The 18,485-nt window shown below is 39.5% G+C and overlaps 2 protein-coding genes across 2 annotated transcripts; both read right to left on the reverse strand.

Moving 5' to 3' along the window:
• Positions 1–2,280: 2,280 nt before the first annotated feature.
• sst6.1 (somatostatin family member 6.1) lies at positions 2,281–3,480 on the reverse strand. Its single transcript, XM_033629845.2, has 2 exons — positions 3,160–3,480; positions 2,281–2,765 (listed from the first exon to the last, which is right to left on the reverse strand). The coding sequence occupies exons 1-2, from the start codon at positions 3,262–3,264 to the stop codon at positions 2,538–2,540; spliced, it is 333 nt and encodes a 110-aa protein (XP_033485736.1). The 5' UTR covers positions 3,265–3,480; the 3' UTR covers positions 2,281–2,537.
• A 5,633-nt stretch (positions 3,481–9,113) lies between these two features.
• Positions 9,114–12,387, reverse strand: srm (spermidine synthase). The gene is made up of 8 exons (XM_033628026.2): positions 12,169–12,387; positions 11,621–11,741; positions 11,411–11,503; positions 11,146–11,299; positions 10,973–11,056; positions 10,559–10,704; positions 10,278–10,400; positions 9,114–10,173 (listed from the first exon to the last, which is right to left on the reverse strand). Exons 1-8 carry the CDS (start codon positions 12,306–12,308, stop codon positions 10,156–10,158), a joined length of 879 nt encoding a protein of 292 aa, XP_033483917.1. The 5' UTR covers positions 12,309–12,387; the 3' UTR covers positions 9,114–10,155.
• Between the last annotated feature and the right edge of the window lie 6,098 nt (positions 12,388–18,485).

The following is an 18,485-nucleotide window of genomic DNA, read 5'->3' on the forward strand; positions in this document are numbered from 1 at the left end:
TTGCTTTGAAATTTGTGAAACTGTAACTCACCATCAAGTGGTGTTTCCAGGAGATTATGCAGCCTTGTTCAATAAAAAACAGGATGGATCTTACGAGAGCATTTTTTTCCTCTGTTGCAAATACGTACACATCGTCAATAAAATGTCATTGCCGAGGCCTTTAATGTTCCACCTGTAATTGAATCAGCACTGTGGACTTAGGTTAGCTCATGTCTTTGCACCTGTGAAACAAGCACATTTATGAGCCATTATCTCCTATTCATTCCGTTTCAGAAGATAATGAGACAGCTGAGGAAAGTATATGGGGCGAAAGTGCAAGGAAACTGCTCTGAGCTTTGCCTCTCCTCTGGCTGTGTGGGATTTCTCCAGACTCTGGTACATTATTGTAGGTTATTTAAGTATTCACAGGTCGCACTGCAAGTCTTTCATTTGATTATTGCCCGGTGCCTACTTAGCAATGGGGATAAATTACTGCTGGCAGGAAACTTCAACCTATTTCAAGCTATTTTTTTACTCACTGATGTTAACAAGAACACCAGTTACATCTCACGTTTTAATATAGAGCTCAGTAAAGACATAAACCTTGAGCTATTTCTCCAGGTAGGCCTTTGCTGTGCAAATACTGATCTACAATTCCTCAGCACAACAGATGGAAAGTGACAAAGGAGCCGAGTGAACTTTTTGCTCTGAGATCCAATCTGGATTCAATTCTGCATTGCCAGTTTTCCTATTCATACCACACACAGTTTGACCTGATCAACACTGCAGGGCTGTTATGATGAAACCTACAACGCCGAGGCAAAAATCTAAGAAACTTTTTTTTATTTTTTTTTTTATTCTTAGGGCCAGTAAAGAAATTAGCACACAAGGAAAAGATGCCAGGAAGTATGTGTGTATATAAACACCCTATATATTGTGTTAGATTTGAATACGTATTATTTCATAATGTACTGAAAGTGCTCCTTTAATGATCAGACATTTGTCTCCATTATTTAGCAGTCCTCTATTTAATGCAGTGTTATTTTGGTGGTTGTTTTTGCCCAGTGATGTGACTAGCCATCTACTCACAGCTCTAAAAAAACACTACTTATTTAAACTGGCTCGAACTGCAGGATATTTTACCTGCATCTAATTTCCCACATGAAATCCATCAGTTCACTAATAGGGACTGTGGGCCCAGCTTGGAAGTCAATATTTGATTGTAGCCAGCACCCACTCCACTCCCTACCTCAGTCAGTGGTTAAAAGACACACATATCACAATGGCCGTACATGTATGCCAGAAGGGCTTTGAGAGTGTGTGGTAATTGCAGTGTTACTGATTGAGGGTCGGGCCGCCGCTAGCCAACGCAGGATCTTGTTTGCAGCAAGAATCGAAGGCCGGGTTGATAGGGTCACACAGGGAGCACTTCATTATCTCACCATGCGACTGCAGCCTTGCCTGCGCTTTCAGTGAGGTCACATTCATATCAACGCTACACACCTTTTCTGTCACTTGCATTTTTTCCCCCAACTGTTCTATTGTGCAACAGATTTCCACCTCCCAGACTACATGTACCTTAGCTGCTGCTGACAGCATTAAGTGAACACGGGGGAAGCTTCTGATTTATTTACTGACATAACCTGTGATAAGTCACTGAAGCGTCTCGCTCAACTTGTGACTAGGAATTAATAAGGACCACTGTCTGACTATGAATAAAACACGCACAAAGACATATAAAATACATCTCTCACATTGCAGACTCTTGTCACCAAGTTGAGTGAAAATATATTTATATTTATAGCTATAAACTGTTGAACAACATAATTTTAATTCAGCAATTTTATACTTGCAGCCTGGAAATGATAGGCTATTAATTTAAGGATCTACTAGATCTATTTTTCTTTCTAAATTGGAATATTTTGTATGATATTTCTTTACCCTTGAGGATATTTTTTGTCTATAAACTACAAAGACAAACAGCAAGGAGTACGAAGCAGAATAAGTAGGCTGCCCAAATATGAACTGCACTCTGATGCCTCTTAAGAGCAGCAGACGGTGAAAATTGTGTTTGTGTCCTCAGTGTGCCATTTACGACTGCAACTTGTTTTTTTGTGGATAAGGAAATATATGCCTTTTCCACAACTTCTGTGTGGTGAATGTTCTCCTCCACAATAAAAATACAGCCATCATTTTTGCATGAGATCTGACTTTGCATTTATATTGTAGAAGCAGGTGGAAAATATGACCTTTCTCTTTTTTTTTTGAACAATTTACAAAAGCAATTAACTGTGATTCCCATTTTAAATGTTATATCCATGCTTTATTGTTGACCCTGAAAGAAACAGCTACATACATAGATACATACATTGTATACATAAATAGATACATAAATAATTAATATTCAAACAGACACACTGTGTCAGTGAAGTCCATAGATGCTGCATGTCTGACAGGTGTAGATGATCATATGTACAGCTGAGATCTACTACAGTTCATGTGGAGCTGGCAGGGAAGGAGGACTGTAGGCAGGCAGAGCTGCGTGGTTTTGGGCACTGTTAGCAGGAGGTGAAAGTTTTCCAGAAGAAGTTTTTACAGGGGGCTTTGCGGTCGCGCTGAGGCAGTGATAGCCTGTTGTAGACAGCCCTCTCCTCCAGACGAGACTCCAGCGGCTCCTCAAGGTCCACAGGTGCCGCTTCGCCCGGCAGCATGTTGGTGTCCAGAGCTCCATCCAACAAGCCGGACACCAGCTTCAGGATCAGCTCCTTGCGCTCTTTGCTCAACTCCTGACAAAAAAAAATCAGACACATTTATTAGAATTTGAACATATTATAAAAGAAACTGGATCATGGAAATGTGAATGTGAAAATTCTACATCTTACACTTATCTTACTGGGAAGCTCAAGACATAGATATTATTTTTACTTTCACATTTAAGATGCTATGAGTGACAGGATGAAATAAAGACTGTATAAACTTTCTATAAATGATCTTTTTAAATAGATAAAATTAAAAATACCACAAGTTATTTACTTTAGTTTATTAAGCAATCTTGATTTTTTAATAATTCTTTAAAAAAATGGAATTATTCAAACATTTTTCCCTCAAAAAATGGAAAAATCTATCTTACAAAATATCCCAATTTCCCATGAACTACATGAGCAATAAAAATCTCCTCACCCTGTTCACGTGGATGGAGCTCCTGTCCTCCACAGGAAGCACGGCGGCTGCTCTAACGCTGAACAGAACCCCCATGAGAGCTGCTAACACCACCAGAAGCTGCATGCTGTGACAGGAGTGCAGGTGACGGACAAGAGCTACAGCCACAGGAGCAGGAGGCTCACAGAAATAGGAGTGTGTGAGTGAGTGTGTGTTTGAAAGAGAGGGAGAAAGAGAGAGGGTCTGAGCAGCTCAGGGATCCAGAGGAGAGTGGTGGAGAAAGTGCAGTGCAGTTGGTGGCAGCTGGTCACAAGATGTGGAAACCACTGATGTTTCTTCTGCTCTACCTCCAAAGTCCCTCACTCTTTTATACGCCTCTACCCCTGTCTGTCACTGACGTACGGGGTGGTGGGTGTATGACGGAGGGTGGAGGGTGTATGTGTGAGTGTGTTTGGGGGGTGGGAGGATGTGTATGTGAGCATGGAAGAGGAGGGCAGATGAAGGGTTCAGGACAGAACAAATGAAACCGTAGAACACTTAACCTTTTTGACAAATTGGGAACATCTGCAGTGGGCGATGACATCACCGGGCTAAAACCAGGTTTTGACATCAACATGTAACTAATGTATTGACAGTTATGACAGACGATCTCAAACAAGACCTCTTCACGCAGGTGGACAGACAATTCCACAGCTCATCAACTGTGTGAAGCACTCTAACTGGCCTAACACTCAAAGAGGAAACGGTCATATTTCCCTGCCACAGCAATCAAAAAAACAAGAAATACAAACTGACCACAAGCTGACTTAATATCTACACATCCTAGTGTTTGACACTGTCCTTCTGTCGACATCTGATTGCTGTCACAAGGCTTCTATGAGCCTCTCTGACACCTGCAGATTACAATTGAGCGGTCTGACACTCGCCGTGACTTGAGGAAGTGCCTTCAGGAAATGCACATCACCAGTCTAGCGGAGTAAACAGTTGTTAAAAGAGGAGGAAGCAATTATTCGTCAGCAATTCAGTGCTAAACATACAATGGAGTTGTTAACTTTGGTCTTTGTTACCATGGGCAATTTTGGAAATTTAATTTTATTGATTTTTATTCGAATTAAAAACAAAACAGTGGCCTTTGGTTCAGGACAGGTGCTATTGACAGATTTGGGAAAAGACTGATAAGAGATTGCACCAATGTACCACCAAATTAAAACTATATTCCAACTACACACACACAAAAAGGTCATGTTAAAGGGGGAGGTCATCCCAAAATCAAAAATACATATGTTTCCTCTTACCTGTAGTGCTGTTTATCAGTCTAGAGAGAGTTGCAGAGATATCAGCTGTAGAAATGTCTTCCTTCTCTCCAATATAATGGAACTTGATGGCACTTGATTTGTGGTGCTCAAAGCACCAAATAAACACATCTGAAAAATTCATCAGCAATGTCTCTTTGCAGAAATTCCACACCAAGTATGAGATTTTACCTTCTTTACCACGATACAGGATGCCAAAATTTAAACTGAATCATTTTAAAAATTCATTTGTGCCAACCTAATTTAAGATTTTAAATGATGTTGTTTGATACTTAGGGGTTGTGTTGTGTTTTGCTTATGGTGCTCTGTTGTGTGCTGGTGTTATGTGCAATACATGATTGCTGATGTGCAATACTGTTCTGTGTAGTATGTGTTTTGTATGCTTAATTTCTTCTGGACTATTATTGTAAGGCAGCATGACATTCTCACTCTGACCTCATCACATATCCACGTTTAGTCATGGACCTACCATGACCAGATACAGCGTGAAAGGTACATGCGTTGGTTGTTGATGTTCTGGGACGCCATGTCAAGTTCTGCCTGTTACTTGCATTGTCTTCTTTCAAAACACACTTCCGTTTTCACAGGAAATTTACCGTTTTCATACAGTCTCTTTCAAAATAAATGCACTACGTCAGTACAACATTGCGTGGTGTTGGGTTTAGGCAACAAAAACACGTGGTTAGGTTTAGGAAAAAAGAACATGGTTTGGCTTTATAATCTTATAGACATGAACACCGCTCTCCTGGGTAAAAGTCGGTGTCTGTTGGACCCATCCACCACTCCTTCCACCTGCCCTACTCAGACTTTCACCATCAAAACTTTTGTTCATGTCCTGAAGCGTTTCCCCCTGATGCTACCGAGTGCAGTTAAACTATACTGTTGACTTTAAAGGATGGCTTTTTTTATCAGTCTGACGCTGCAAGTCACTGCCCAAGTGCCAGATTTCGATGACTTCGGAGTGAGAGTGGGTTGAAGGCAGCAATATTTGCGCAGCTCCTGAGTCCAAGACAAATTTCCCTTGAGGGAATATACAGTATATTGTATCGTATAGTACCATATATTATCGTATGGTATCGTATCATATTGTATCGCATCGTATCATATCGTATTGTACTGTACCATACCGTACCGCATCGCATCACATCGCATCGCATCATATCGTATTGTAAAACATGACCCGGTAACTCAAGATAATCCATAGACCTTGTTGTGAGCAGTTTCATGTAGAAACTAATTTCTTTCTCCTGAACTACACCCGACAGCTGTATCACCATGCAGAAGGAAGTGTGCATCTACTCATGGACAAGAGGCTCGTGCTCCTGACAGCATGAAATATAAATATTAATGGTGTCCTCCTCGGCTGAGCTGTAATATTAGCAAGCTCAGATACTTGTGTTTGTACAGTGATACGGCTGGCCGGTGTAGTTTGGTAAAAAGAAAATAGTTCCTACATGAAACTGTTCACAACAAAGTCTGTTGATTATCTTAAGTAACCGTGTCATGATTTCTGAAAAGAGACATTGCTGTTGAGGTTTTTAAATAAATTTATTTGGCGCTTTGAGCACCACAGGCCGAGTGCCATTAAGTTCCATTATATTGGGGAGAAGGCAGACATCTCCAGCACTCTGCATCTCACACCAAAACAATCTAGACTGATAAACAGCACCACAGGTAAGAGGGCAAACATGCATTTTTGTGTTTGGGATGAACTGTCCCTTTAATGTCTGGACTCGCATTCTGCTGGTGGCAACAATAGCTGCAAGAGCACAATATATGTCAGTTAGTGCATTTTAGGACATAGCTGCAGCTCAATTAAATTCACAAAACACTATAGACTAAGCTGTTTGGATTAAACCAGTGAGAAATGGTTTCTGGCTCCCAGTGCACATTCACAATGAGTAAATTACCTTTTTTCTCAGCCAAGTCTCTCCTACACAATATTCTTTGAAATGTTTGCCCTGGACAGTATGGCTATAGAAAGACAAAGTTTTTGCTTGCCTTCATGTGGCAACAAATTATTATGTTTAGGATGCATTAGGATTCAGCCTACATAAAGACACATCCATTTCTCATTTATAATATTGTGCCAACTGTATGTAGCTCAATGTCATTAATGTAATTCACAGTGTTAAAAAAAAAAGATTTGTGCCAGCTACTCCTAAACTACTGCAGAATCCAATTATACTGATTATACAAAGTTAATTACAGCATAAAATATACACTCTTGTGGGAGAAGAAATAGTTTTGAGGGTTTGAGAAGCTGCTCTCCAGCAAACATTGCTGAAAAAGCACAAACCAGAGTTTACTATTGTGACGTCTTTAGACAGCGCTACCGGCAGGGAACATACAGTACTTATATTCCAGTACGCCTTGGTTGGTATGTTCAAATGGATTTGTTGTGCTTTCAAAACAGTGTTTGAGGTATTTTCTTCATACAAGGCTGATCGTAAGAAGTCCCAGAGCCAATCTAAAGATTAGCTGACTGTTGAAACAGCTATATTGGCAATTCAGTGTGTTTGAAGACTCTACAACGACTGGGCTCTTTATAAGTATCTGCAGTCCAGCCTGAAGCCCCAAGACTTCAAACAGTGGAAAAACGTCAGCATGACGATAGGTCTGGATGCTCCCAGATCTTATTAATGTTCATGGAAGTTTCCATTTTCACTACATGTGCTTCACTTAAGGCTTCCAGCAACACCTCAACAGCTCTCTGAAAGGGATCACAAAGGAACACTGACTCAAAGATCATCTGAGGATTATGTGTTGAGTGTTTTCTATTACACAGGTGACCCTGGATGTGTGGGTAAATGTGTCTGGATCCACCTAAATTCAACTTACATAAGAATTTCTAAGGACAAGTCATTCATTGTCTTCAGAGTTCAGTTACTGCAGTGCAGATACTCTTATAGTTAAAACACATTAACACCTAATTAAATATTTATGGATACTTCTTCAGTGGGTTTAATGAAAGACACTGGACGTATGCTTTATTTCCTATATTACAGTATGTGAACCCTCATGAACACAAACAACCTTGACTACAGCCAAGGCACTATGACAATAACGCACTGCACTGTCGCAGGCTGGTCACATTTTAATAAAAAAGTGGCGAGGGCTGAGGTCTTACACAACAATCAGTAGACGTGATGCAACTGAGGGCAACAGTGTCACTGCACAGAGCAAAACACTCACTGATCTGAACAATTTAACAGAGCCAAAGGGCTTTTCATTCAAACCCAAGGAAACCCTAGAATACAAAGTTACATTCTCCGAATATGCATTTGGTGAATCTGAACAGTGTCTTGTCAATGTTTAAATGCATTCCTGTATACCTCAGCAATGAGACTACAGTAGCCCACACATTACAAATTAAAGGATGCCATCTTGTGCTTGAATACTGAAACTGCACCTGGACCTTACTAGTGCAAAACAGCTCTTCGTACTAGCATCTACAGTACAAGATGTTCAGGGGTAACCATTTGCAGTGCGTATTACATATTAACCTGCATGTGGTGAGAAAGCATTGCTGCAACTGGTTAAGATTAGCTCAGGGATTTATGACAGAATAAGACCAGAATAAGATCATCATCATCATACAAATGCTGGCCAAAATAATTTGAGGCCGACACGACTGTCTTAAAGCTCAATTAATGAGTAACCCACCAAAGTTAGGCAAGAGAAAAACTGGCCTGGCAGTTTTCAACGGAGTCCCTTGAACTCTCACCTTAAGATATCTGAATGAAAATGGGTGAGAAGGCCTGTTCCCAGTAAATGTTTTGCTCCTTACAATCAATGCACGTCCGTTTGGAGAACAATGAATCACCTAACACAGTACTTTAGCACAGTGTTGCTGTGGAATTCAAAATGTTAAATGTACCAGTATTAGTTTGTGCACATCGGATAATTAGTAATGTTAACTGTAAGATGTTAAACTAAAATATATCAGTATGCAATTTCTTATCTCTCATATTGACACAGTTTTTAACTAGCCTACATACTACAACTGCATTATCGAATCCCTGAAATTCAGTTATGGCTTTTGGGTTTGGTGTGCCACCCCGAGATCTTCAGTGGCCCCATTTATCCACCTCTGTGAAACATTTCTGGGTGCCACTGTCTGCAGCCACAGTGAAACAAACACAGTCGTTTTAGGAAGTGCCATTCCTTTTAAACCTTTGAGCCCTGAGCACATTGGTACATTTTTTCAAAAACATGGGGAAAAAGGCAATGACCAACTTGGTAAAAATGTCCAACAAATAGCAAAAAAATTAATAGATTTAGATTTATTTATTTTTTTTAAATAGGGAAAAAAGAAAAAGCTAGGGGAAATTATATTTATAATTATTATATATTTAAAAAATATAGTACACAAATACTATAATTTTAATACACCTTTTCTATATCATTTCCTTGTTCGTTTCTTTGTTTTTAACTTTTATTGTAATTTTTTCTTTTTACTTATTTCTTGCAATTTTTTTTGGTCATTTCTTCTTTCATTGCTCACTGCCTCCTTGCCATGTTTTTAAAAGAAATCAAGCCAATTTGCTCAGGCTTCAAAGGGTTAAAGATACCAACTCTGAACCCAGAGCTAAATGAACCAAAATGTAGTTCTGCATTTTGTGTCAAATCTGTGCAAATAATGAAGCATATGCCTGAATAAACCTTTTATGTTACCAATTTATTACAGTTCTTATAAAAATCACAAATTCATTGCTCAGGTGTGACACTATTCGTCAACAGATTCAATGTAGATTTACAACTAACAGGTAGCAACTGAAGATGTTTGATCATAAAGGCTTACTACAACATTAGCCTACTGCCGGTACTCAAGTCAATACCCAACAATGCAAGTTAATAATTGCATAATGAATTCACATCTTAAAGCATTGCAAAGCTTTAATGCTATAGTGCCAAATTAAATGTGTACTTAATTTGCATTTTAACACTGTTAACATTAAAGACTTCATGTCAAACTGATGGTCAAAGCTGAGCAGATTTATTTCATCTTAAATTGGTGATACTTTAAAGGGACAATTTTCTCATCTACTAACACTTGAGCTTTCTTCGAGGCCACTATGTGCCTGGTACACTTTGATAGATACAGAACAAATCTTTTTTTCAACAACAAACTGATTTCAGGCACTATAGGGTTCATGTGTAGAGGACACATGAGTATTCTGAATTTACAGTCATGATACATGGCAACCGTGTATTTTCCTATGAGCACAAACTGATATTTAACAAATAAAAGTACAGCAATACATCACATGCACATACTCTATGTGGTATGTAACGTATCACATACATGTGTAGATGCAGTGAATCCGAGAGACAGTACAGTTTCAGAGTGAGGTCAGGTTTGACGGCAATGCTCCTCCCACTCAGCCCAGCCCGCTAAATTGCTCTGCACAAATACAGTAAAAATCAAATAAACCAAATACATCATCAAAATAAATAAACACAAAGAGCGTGTAAGACTGGAAGGAAGGTGACACTGGAACGAACTAACACTTTCACCGCAGATCTCAGCAAGTCGCCGCCCACTGATTGTTAGGTACCTCCAACAATAAAATCTTTAGGAAGCTCCTCTCGTCAGTGGTGCTGAACTGTGCTGAGGTGGTGAAGAAGCCACTGAACAAGGTTGTTAATTTGTGATCTGAGGGCCAGGGCGAGGATGAACATGCTGGTCTGTTGTTGCTGGTCATGCTTCATTCAGTACCTGTCAATGATCAAGAAGACAATGAGTGAGAGGTAGCAAATATGCGTTAACACTTTAGAACTGCTCTCAAATTAGAAATGAAAAATTATGTCAGCAACATTTACCTTCTTTGCAAACTCGGGCAGGACGAATGATGCTCTGTGAATGTCAGGGTTGTAATACCTAAGGTTCATACTTTCCATGTCTTCTTTTGACAGTGTTCTCATTGGTTCCCTGAAAATTGTTTCCTAATTTAAAAGAAAAAGAACATTCAGTCATCGAGAAACAGCAGAGAACTAACTGTGCTACAGAATCGCTCTACTATAAACTGGTGGAATTTATAGGCAATCCCCACATCAATCAGGTGTGCAGTTTGTGGCAAATGGAGAACAACTAGCACACTTACAGGATTTTTACTGCAGAGCATGAATCCAATTTGGCCACTGGGATAAGTTGGGATGGTGCTGTAGGCGTAGTCCACCACGGGGAATAGGGTCTTGCAGAAGGTGCGCATCTCCTTTATCAGCTCCAAATGGAGCCACTGACACTCGCCTGTGAAAGAAGAAAGTGGCTTGTTAATCCCCTGTATGCCTTCTTTTTTTTTTGGGCATTGTTTGATCTTGCGGTAGGTGGAAGACTGACTGCACAAATGGGAATACAAAAGCTCCAGAGGAGTTAACAAAAGCCATGAGTAAGATCCAGTTTTTCAGGTAGGCTTGAAAATAAAGTGTCATGCGGTTCTACTCAAGTCAGTTCTTAGGAAAATTACTCAATAGCCTTCCTCTTACTGTCAACAAAATGTGGTGCAATATGAAGTTACCCTGGGAAGCAAGAATTCCACCCTCTCTCAACGCTGCCTTCATCAGCTGATAGTAAGACTCCTTGAACAAACTCTCAGCAGGTCCTGCAAAACAAAAGGAAGCAGAGCTCAGAATTGCCTCCTGTAGTAGTTGGCGAGGAAAGGTGTTATAGCACTTTAAAAATGGCACTCACCAACGGGGTCTGAGGAATCGGTAATAATGATGTCGAAGGCATCCTGGTTCTTCTTCATGAATTCAAAGCCATCTCCGATATGAAGGTTGAGCTTGGGACTGTAAAACCCTTTGGCCATCCCTGGGAGGTACTTCTTAGACACATTAATGACATCCTACAGAGCAGAACACATCGACACTGATCAGCAGGCGTTACACAGGTGGACTATGAGAAAAAAAAACAGTAATCAGTAAGCCACAATCTTTATCAGTGTTGTTGCTCCCACCTCATCAATCTCACACTGAACCACCGTCTCCACCAGCGGATTCTTCACCACTTCTCTGAGCACACCGCCATCTCCACCGCCGATGATCAGCACCTGTAGAGAAAGAAAAGGAAAGTAGCCAGCCATCAACATGGGAAACATGACTCATCCTGTGTGTAGTCAGCCATGCTGCAGATTCATTTATTTCCTAGCAATAAATGTGAGTAATACCTTCTTGGGGTTGGGATGACTGAGCAGGGGAAGGTTTGCAATCATCTCCTGGTAGGCAAACTCGTCTCTCTCTGTGCACTGGATCACTCCATCCAGCACCAAGACATTCCCATAGGTTTTACTGAAAAGTGATGTTTCAGCAAAATGTGAGAGGCATATTTAACAGATGAACCCTAAGTAACTCTGAAGGTTTACATATATTGAGCAGGGTGCAGCAGGTGTCGCTGAGAAAAGACACTTAATGACAGAATAACACCGCCACTGACTTTAAATAGTCAGTAACGGCTACTGTTACTGTTAACGTTACTCTCCATCAGTTATCCATACAAACGTTACCACCGTGGCTACCTATCTGCTGTTAATTCACTACCTAGCTAGTTTGTTTATGAGCTAAAACTCGTTTCGTGACACAGGTGAGCTAACGTTAACGCTGCCAGCTGAAGAAACTTCCCAAGACCCCACGAGATTCAGGTCGCTCATTCATTGCTAGTAAGTTACATGCTAACGGCTAGCAACGTTAGCCAAGTTTTGTAGCTTAAAGTACTCACCTCTTGAACACCATAATATCTTGATACTTGGATTTCTTGTGGTAGAGGACCTCTTCCACCTGGAGGCTCATGGCTTGTCCCGGCCACAGCGTGCAAGACTCAGTAAACCATCCATCCTTGATGAGCTCCATGACAGACATTTGCCCACAGGTACAGATAATACTAACGTGTTTGTAAGTGTGGCAGGGTGAGAAGCACTGGACCGATGTTTGACAGCTAAACTTGATGCCTCATAATATAGCGAATGGGATGCTGCTGACGTCATGACTTACCGTTGTGCGAGCCAATGGAGAGCCAGGATGAACCGGTTCGTGTATAGTTTGTTTGACTTGACACCACTAGCACTATAGCACCGCCCATGGCGCCGCCCATTAGCAAGAGCCGAGTGTAGCACACGTGAAGCTAAACCAAAGATCCTGGATTACTACCACGGTGGCGTACCAAATGCCCGCCTTACTCCGCCTCTGATTGGCTTACCCTGACATTCTGACTCTAACTTCAACCAATCCTACTCCTCTTGCCTAAACCTAACCAATCAAACCAACGAAGGGAACGAGTACTAGCCAATCACAGGGAGAGGAGGGCGGGTCATTCCTTCTCTACGTAGGATTCGCAAACTTGCGCACCGCTGCGCCTGCTAGGAAACAAGGGAGGGGGTGGAAGCAGGGGCGTAACAGCTAATTCTCCATGCATAAACAGACGTTTATTGATGCCCAGAGGGAGAATCCGTTACTTGGAACAGCAGAAGAGCAACAATAGTACAGATAAATAGAGAAACTTTAAAAAATAAACGTTTGTTTTCTTTGTAAAAATCTTAATCTATATAAAGTAACTAATAACTCTAACTTTCAGATAAATGTAAAGGACTAATTTCTAGATTTATATGTTTAATTTTGATTTAAAAAATGTAGAAAATAACTTTTTCAAAATTAAAATGTATTTATTTTAGTTTGATTCGAAGAAAGGTCTGATTAATGATACTGCTCCAACAAAATGAAAATGTATGTACTTTAGCCTGATTTAAAGAAATGTAGACAATAACATTTTTCTCTAAAGTCATCTTTAATAAAGAAGTCTGTATGGATACATATTTACAGGGTACACTGTTCCTCAGATGGAAGAAAATACACTTTGAAATTCATTAAATATTGAAATACTTAATTTCACTTGCAAGGATGAAAAAAAATGGGAACATTGTTTCTGCAGGAGGATAAAAAGTTTTAAAATACATGTAAGATAGAAAATAGCATCAAAGAGTTTGTCTTTCAAGCAAGCTGTTGCAGCAGCAGAAGAACAGCAACAGTACAGATAAAGAAACTAAAAGTAATAATAAAGAATATATTAACATATATGTAAGGTACATAGTACAGCAAGTACTAAATATCTCCTGTTTCCCCAGTAGAAGTACAGCTTTCAGTTTATTAATTTTTTAAAACTTTACAGAACAATATAATTCAAGAAATCATATCTATTCATTAAAAAAAGAAATGATTTTACCTATAATTTTGAAATAACACATATCCAAAAAGTATGAACTCAGAGAAAAGAACAAACATATATTTCTCTAAAACATATATTCAGAATCAGAATCACCTATATTGGCCAAGTATGTGTACACATGCGAGGAATCTGACTGCATTCATTTCGAATTGCACTCAATGTATTTGCAAATAAATAGACACAATGGCTAGAAACAATGACAGCAAAATTAGAGGTACAGGTTAAACAGGACTTATGTACACAAGTATGTGAAATAATTTGTGTCATTAAACTTCATTTAAGAACAAACTTCAGGTGATGCAAAAGAATGTTATTCCGTATTAAATTAATCCTCTCCAACTCATGTTGATGAATTTAAAAGGTTAGAACCGCTTTCAGTCCAGCTCAGGGTAGAACCACAGAAGCTGCAGCATATGTACAATATTATTAATGGGTACGGTCCCCAATACTTGTGTTCTCAGATAACAACAGTAGATTCTCAGCGTAGCTGTAATACCAGAGCCAGTGTAGAGTGTCTCAAGTAAATAATGTTGCCGAGCCTGAAGTCTCTGTGAGCCCCTTAGTGTTTTCCCTCCTGGTTCTGTGCTACGGTGGACAGCACAGTCTCCAGGCCTTTTGCTCCTACAGTCACTGCTTGTAATACTTAAAAATAGCTCCAAATATAACAGCAGTAGTGAGGAGAAGATCCATAAATAAAATATTGCACACAAACAGTAATCTTGAACATCATTGTTTTGTGTTTTTTTATTCACCCTTACAGCAGTGTACAGTGTGTGTACTCTGCAGTGTCATGTGTTATGGCATTGTGTGCAAATCATCATCATCACATGTCTTTATATTCATTTGGCAGGCATTTTGCTCAAAGAGACGTACAGATGAGGTGCAACAATAGCTGGGTATCATCAGCATAAGTGCATAGTCACACATGATTGAAAATAACATCAGTAAATATTCACCTCTTATTCACTTCCATTCAATATGAGCAGAAGGCCAAATAGAACACTTGCTTCTAGTGGCAAGGCGAGTGTATGTAGAGAAGGCCGTGTTTAACCTGTCAATATTGTGTAATATTGGCTATGACAAATACAAACTGCCCCACATGAGAGATGCTGCCTGGCTGACAGTGAATCTGGAGACAGGCATGGAACGTAACAAAATGGGAAATGTACCAATTACGTCATGTGGTATTTTAGGCTGACCAAATGTCCTCTTTTGCCCGGACATGTCCACTTTTCACGTCCTGTCCGGGGCGTCTGTCAGGTGTTTATAAATTGATGATAATGTCCGGTTTTCCTTGTGTGTGTGTGTGTGTGTGTGTGTGTGTGTGTGCGCGCGCGCATGCGCGTAATCCCCGAGAGGCTGCTTTATCGGCGGATCTCCAACACTCACAACGAGGAAGCAGCAGACACCCGCGGCGCAGCATTATTCTGTAAAAGCTTCCAAGATGCAGAAGCCCAAGTGCAGCTTCACAGATGAACTGCAGAAAAAATTCCCAATTTACCGTCCCGATATATGGGAGGCTGAATGCACCGTGTGCAAAGCTGGCACATATGTTTCTGTGTCTAATAAAGGTGCCGGGGACCTCAAAGTTGGATTTTCTAATCCAGAAGAGGTATTATTTAGAACATTATTTCTTATTATTTATTTATTTATTTATTTGTCCAGTAAGACTTGAAAAGATAGCTATTATTTTACAAGTTGATTTTTCTAATAGCCTACAGAAGAGACATTATTTCTATCATTATTTCATTCCAGAGATTTTACATTTATATTTATTTTTGTACAATTGAAACTTGTAAAAAGATTATTATTTTAGGCATAATAAAAGCAAGTTGAGTAACCTCTGAGAAGCCTATCTAAATGTCTGTCTTTGAGAGATATTATTTTGTAATATAAGTGAATTTTCTATCCATACATATAAACTTTAAATACTATATTAAAATTATAAGGCATCTTTGAGTAAACTGTGAGTATCATTTAAGTAGGCTATCTCGTGGCCGGGGTGAGTGTCCTCTTTTTTGGAAATCAAAATATGGTCATCCTATAAGCAAGCTCGCTAACGTTAGCTAGCTAGCTTTCTATGTCCTGGATTTCACAGCAGATTGTGATGGTGTGTCTTATTCCTTCAGGGAAACGATAACCTAGAAAGGTGATGATTAATCACTACATACTACAATTTAAATTTAGGTTCATGTAAGCAGGTTGTGCACACATTAGTGTTGCTACAAAAACAGCAGGTGTGCTTGAAAACTCTGTTGGTGCGCACAAGAACTGGCACCAGACATTGCAATTGCCAACCCCAAATTCACATGGGCTATTACAGTTACAGTTATTACAGTTAGTTTACAGTTGTGTTCCCAGTGTAGAAGTTTGTTAACTAAATATTTGTTCACAAAGGGATGACCCGGGGGTATGGGCTACTCAGCAGAAAACGTTATAGCCAGGGGGGAAAGTAAACCTGCAGTAGTTACAATACAGCTCCAATACAAGTCAGAACAGGAATAAAGCTGAATGTTTTATAACTAAATGTTGTTTCTGAAGCAGCAACAGTTATTAAAACAGCAAAGTCACAATATAAACTTAATATCTCACTGGAGATCTAAAATGTTAATAAAACAAATCATATTCCTGACATCACAATACTGTGTGAAGTTTAGATTAGATTATTTTAACCTTGCCCTAATAAAATAAATATACTAGAAGTTACAGTTACAATTGAGCAACTTGGCAACTTTGTTAATGAGCTTGACTGGCCTGGCCTGCACAGAGCCCTGACCTCAACCCCTCCCAGCACCTTTGGGATGAACTTGCCCGGCAGTTACAGTTAATTATTACAGTTAGTTTACAGTTTTGTTTCCAGTGTAGCACCTTGTTTACCAAATGTTTGTTTACAAAGAGATGGCCTGGAGGCATGGGCTACTCAACAGAAAACGTTATAGCCAGAGGACAAAGTAAACCTACAGTAGCTAGGTCAAACCTGCAAGCCACGAATAATTTCAGTGAAGATCACGACCTTATACCTGTTGATTGTAACAGTAAAGATATGTGATCTCATGGGTAATTGTCAGACTTATCACTCTTTTGTAGAGTCGTGGTGTTAAAGGAAGAACAGTGGTTGCAGTCTGGTACAAAACATGACAATATGTCCCTAAAGTGGCTCAGTAAATGTAAAATTTCATCAACACTTCCCTGACAACTTGGCAAACTCCAACTGCTAATAGGATCGTATGACAGAAAAGCAACTGCTAAGTTACTATGTAAGCTGACAGCTGTTCCTGTACTCATTCACAGGCTAGCTGTGCTCCTTATGACAAGCTGACTCAGCATAAATCAAATCAGAAATGTACATGGGCAATTCTGACTGGTGTCTTACTCCGATTTACACTGCTATATTCCACAAAATACATAACATTTTATAAAGGTCTTGCCTGGTAGAGAAACACTTACATCTATGCAGTGTTTCACTTTATTGTAGACCTTCATCAGAGCATACATGATGTCTGATGCTATGCTGATGTTTCCAGCACCTTCCCAAGACCAAGCTGGGTGGAGCAGTGGTTATTCTGCATCATAAAGGTCTTGCCTAAAAGTGCCTCATTCACAGTTTTGTTCCATGATTAAATGTTGTTTGTTTGTTTACACAAGGCGGGCCCCATGTGTAGCCAAATGCTGAATAACAGAGAACCCATCACCTATATCCAGAGGCCTTTATCTGGAGGATAATGTAAACCAATTTGTCAGGGTAAGCCAAGAAGAGTTTTAGTGACTGTAGTGGTAAAGAAATGTGATCTTAAAGGATAACTGTCTGACTAACCACTCTTTCATAGAGTCACTGGTGTAAAATGAAGAGTAGTGAAAACATTATCATTACTGGTGCAGGAGCATTCCAATCTCTGTCAGTGTGCACATGAACTGGCACTAGTTATTGCTATTGCCAGAGTCAGCGGCAACCAGAAAGCCTAAGTCAGACTGACACAGACTTCAGGTTTACTGTGCAAAAACCAGCTGTTGATTCACTTGGATGATTCAGTTTCCACAGTGTAGCTTGCGGTGAGCTCTCTTTAGTCAACTCAAAGTCAAGAGTGAACTTTCAATCTCAACTTTTAAGCCAACATGGACAGTAAGTCTTCAACCCTTTTTAAACCTGGATCAACATCTGTTTTCTTGTACTGTGTTCAGATGACTTCATAAACATTTAAACTGTCAAAACCTGCAAAAAAATTGGGGTGACTTCTATAGAAAACATGGGGCAATGAACATAGTTAGAGAGGTGTTATTAGAAAAGTATCAAAAACAAACAAAACACGGGAAATGTCAATGTTACATATATATTTAAAATTGTGTTACAGAAAATAGATATATTTATTATTTATTTGATTTTTAGCAATCTCTCTCAGGTAATTTTGTGTGTGTGTTTTTTTTTTACTTTTCTTTTTTTACTTATTTTTAGGTACGTTTCTTGTTTGTTTTTGTTTTTTAATTTTTCTTTTTGGCTTATTTGGGGGTATTTTCTTAGTTACTAGAGTTACTAGAGTTACAACTTTTCAATATCTTGCTAATTTGGGCCATTTCATACATTTCTCAATGCCTTCTTTCCATGTTTTTGAAAAAATAAATAAATAAATCATGCCAATTCGCTCAGGTTTCAAAGGGTTAAAGTGGCTCAGCATGGCATGGAAAACTCCAAGTGCTGAAGAAGATAGCTGGATACGGCCAGCGCTCCTGAAAAATGACAAAAAGCTTTTTTGGTGAGTTTTTTAATTTTGTTTTGGTCATTTATAGGCTAGCTGTGCTCTCTCTTCATGACAAACCCACTT

Source organism: Epinephelus lanceolatus, chromosome 8 (genome assembly GCF_041903045.1).
Source record: "Epinephelus lanceolatus isolate andai-2023 chromosome 8, ASM4190304v1, whole genome shotgun sequence".
Taxonomy (NCBI): domain Eukaryota; kingdom Metazoa; phylum Chordata; class Actinopteri; order Perciformes; family Serranidae; genus Epinephelus; species Epinephelus lanceolatus.

Excerpts from the sequence above, each read along its gene's own strand:
- sst6.1 (XM_033629845.2), bottom strand. The coding sequence starts at position 3,264 with ATGCAGCTTCTGGTGGTGTTAGCAGCTCTCATGGGGGTTCTGTTCAGC. Across the intron at positions 2,766-3,159 it reads GCTCCATCCACGTGAACAGG|GAGTTGAGCAAAGAGCGCAA; the intron begins GTGAGGAGATTT and ends TTTTTTTGTCAG.
- srm (XM_033628026.2), bottom strand. The coding sequence starts at position 12,308 with ATGTCTGTCATGGAGCTCATCAAGGATGGATGGTTTACTGAGTCTTGC. Across the intron at positions 11,057-11,145 it reads CGATTCCTCAGACCCCGTTG|GACCTGCTGAGAGTTTGTTC; the intron begins GTGAGTGCCATT and ends TTTGTTTTGCAG. Across the intron at positions 10,705-10,972 it reads TGGAATTCTTGCTTCCCAGG|GCGAGTGTCAGTGGCTCCAT; the intron begins GTAACTTCATAT and ends CTTCTTTCACAG.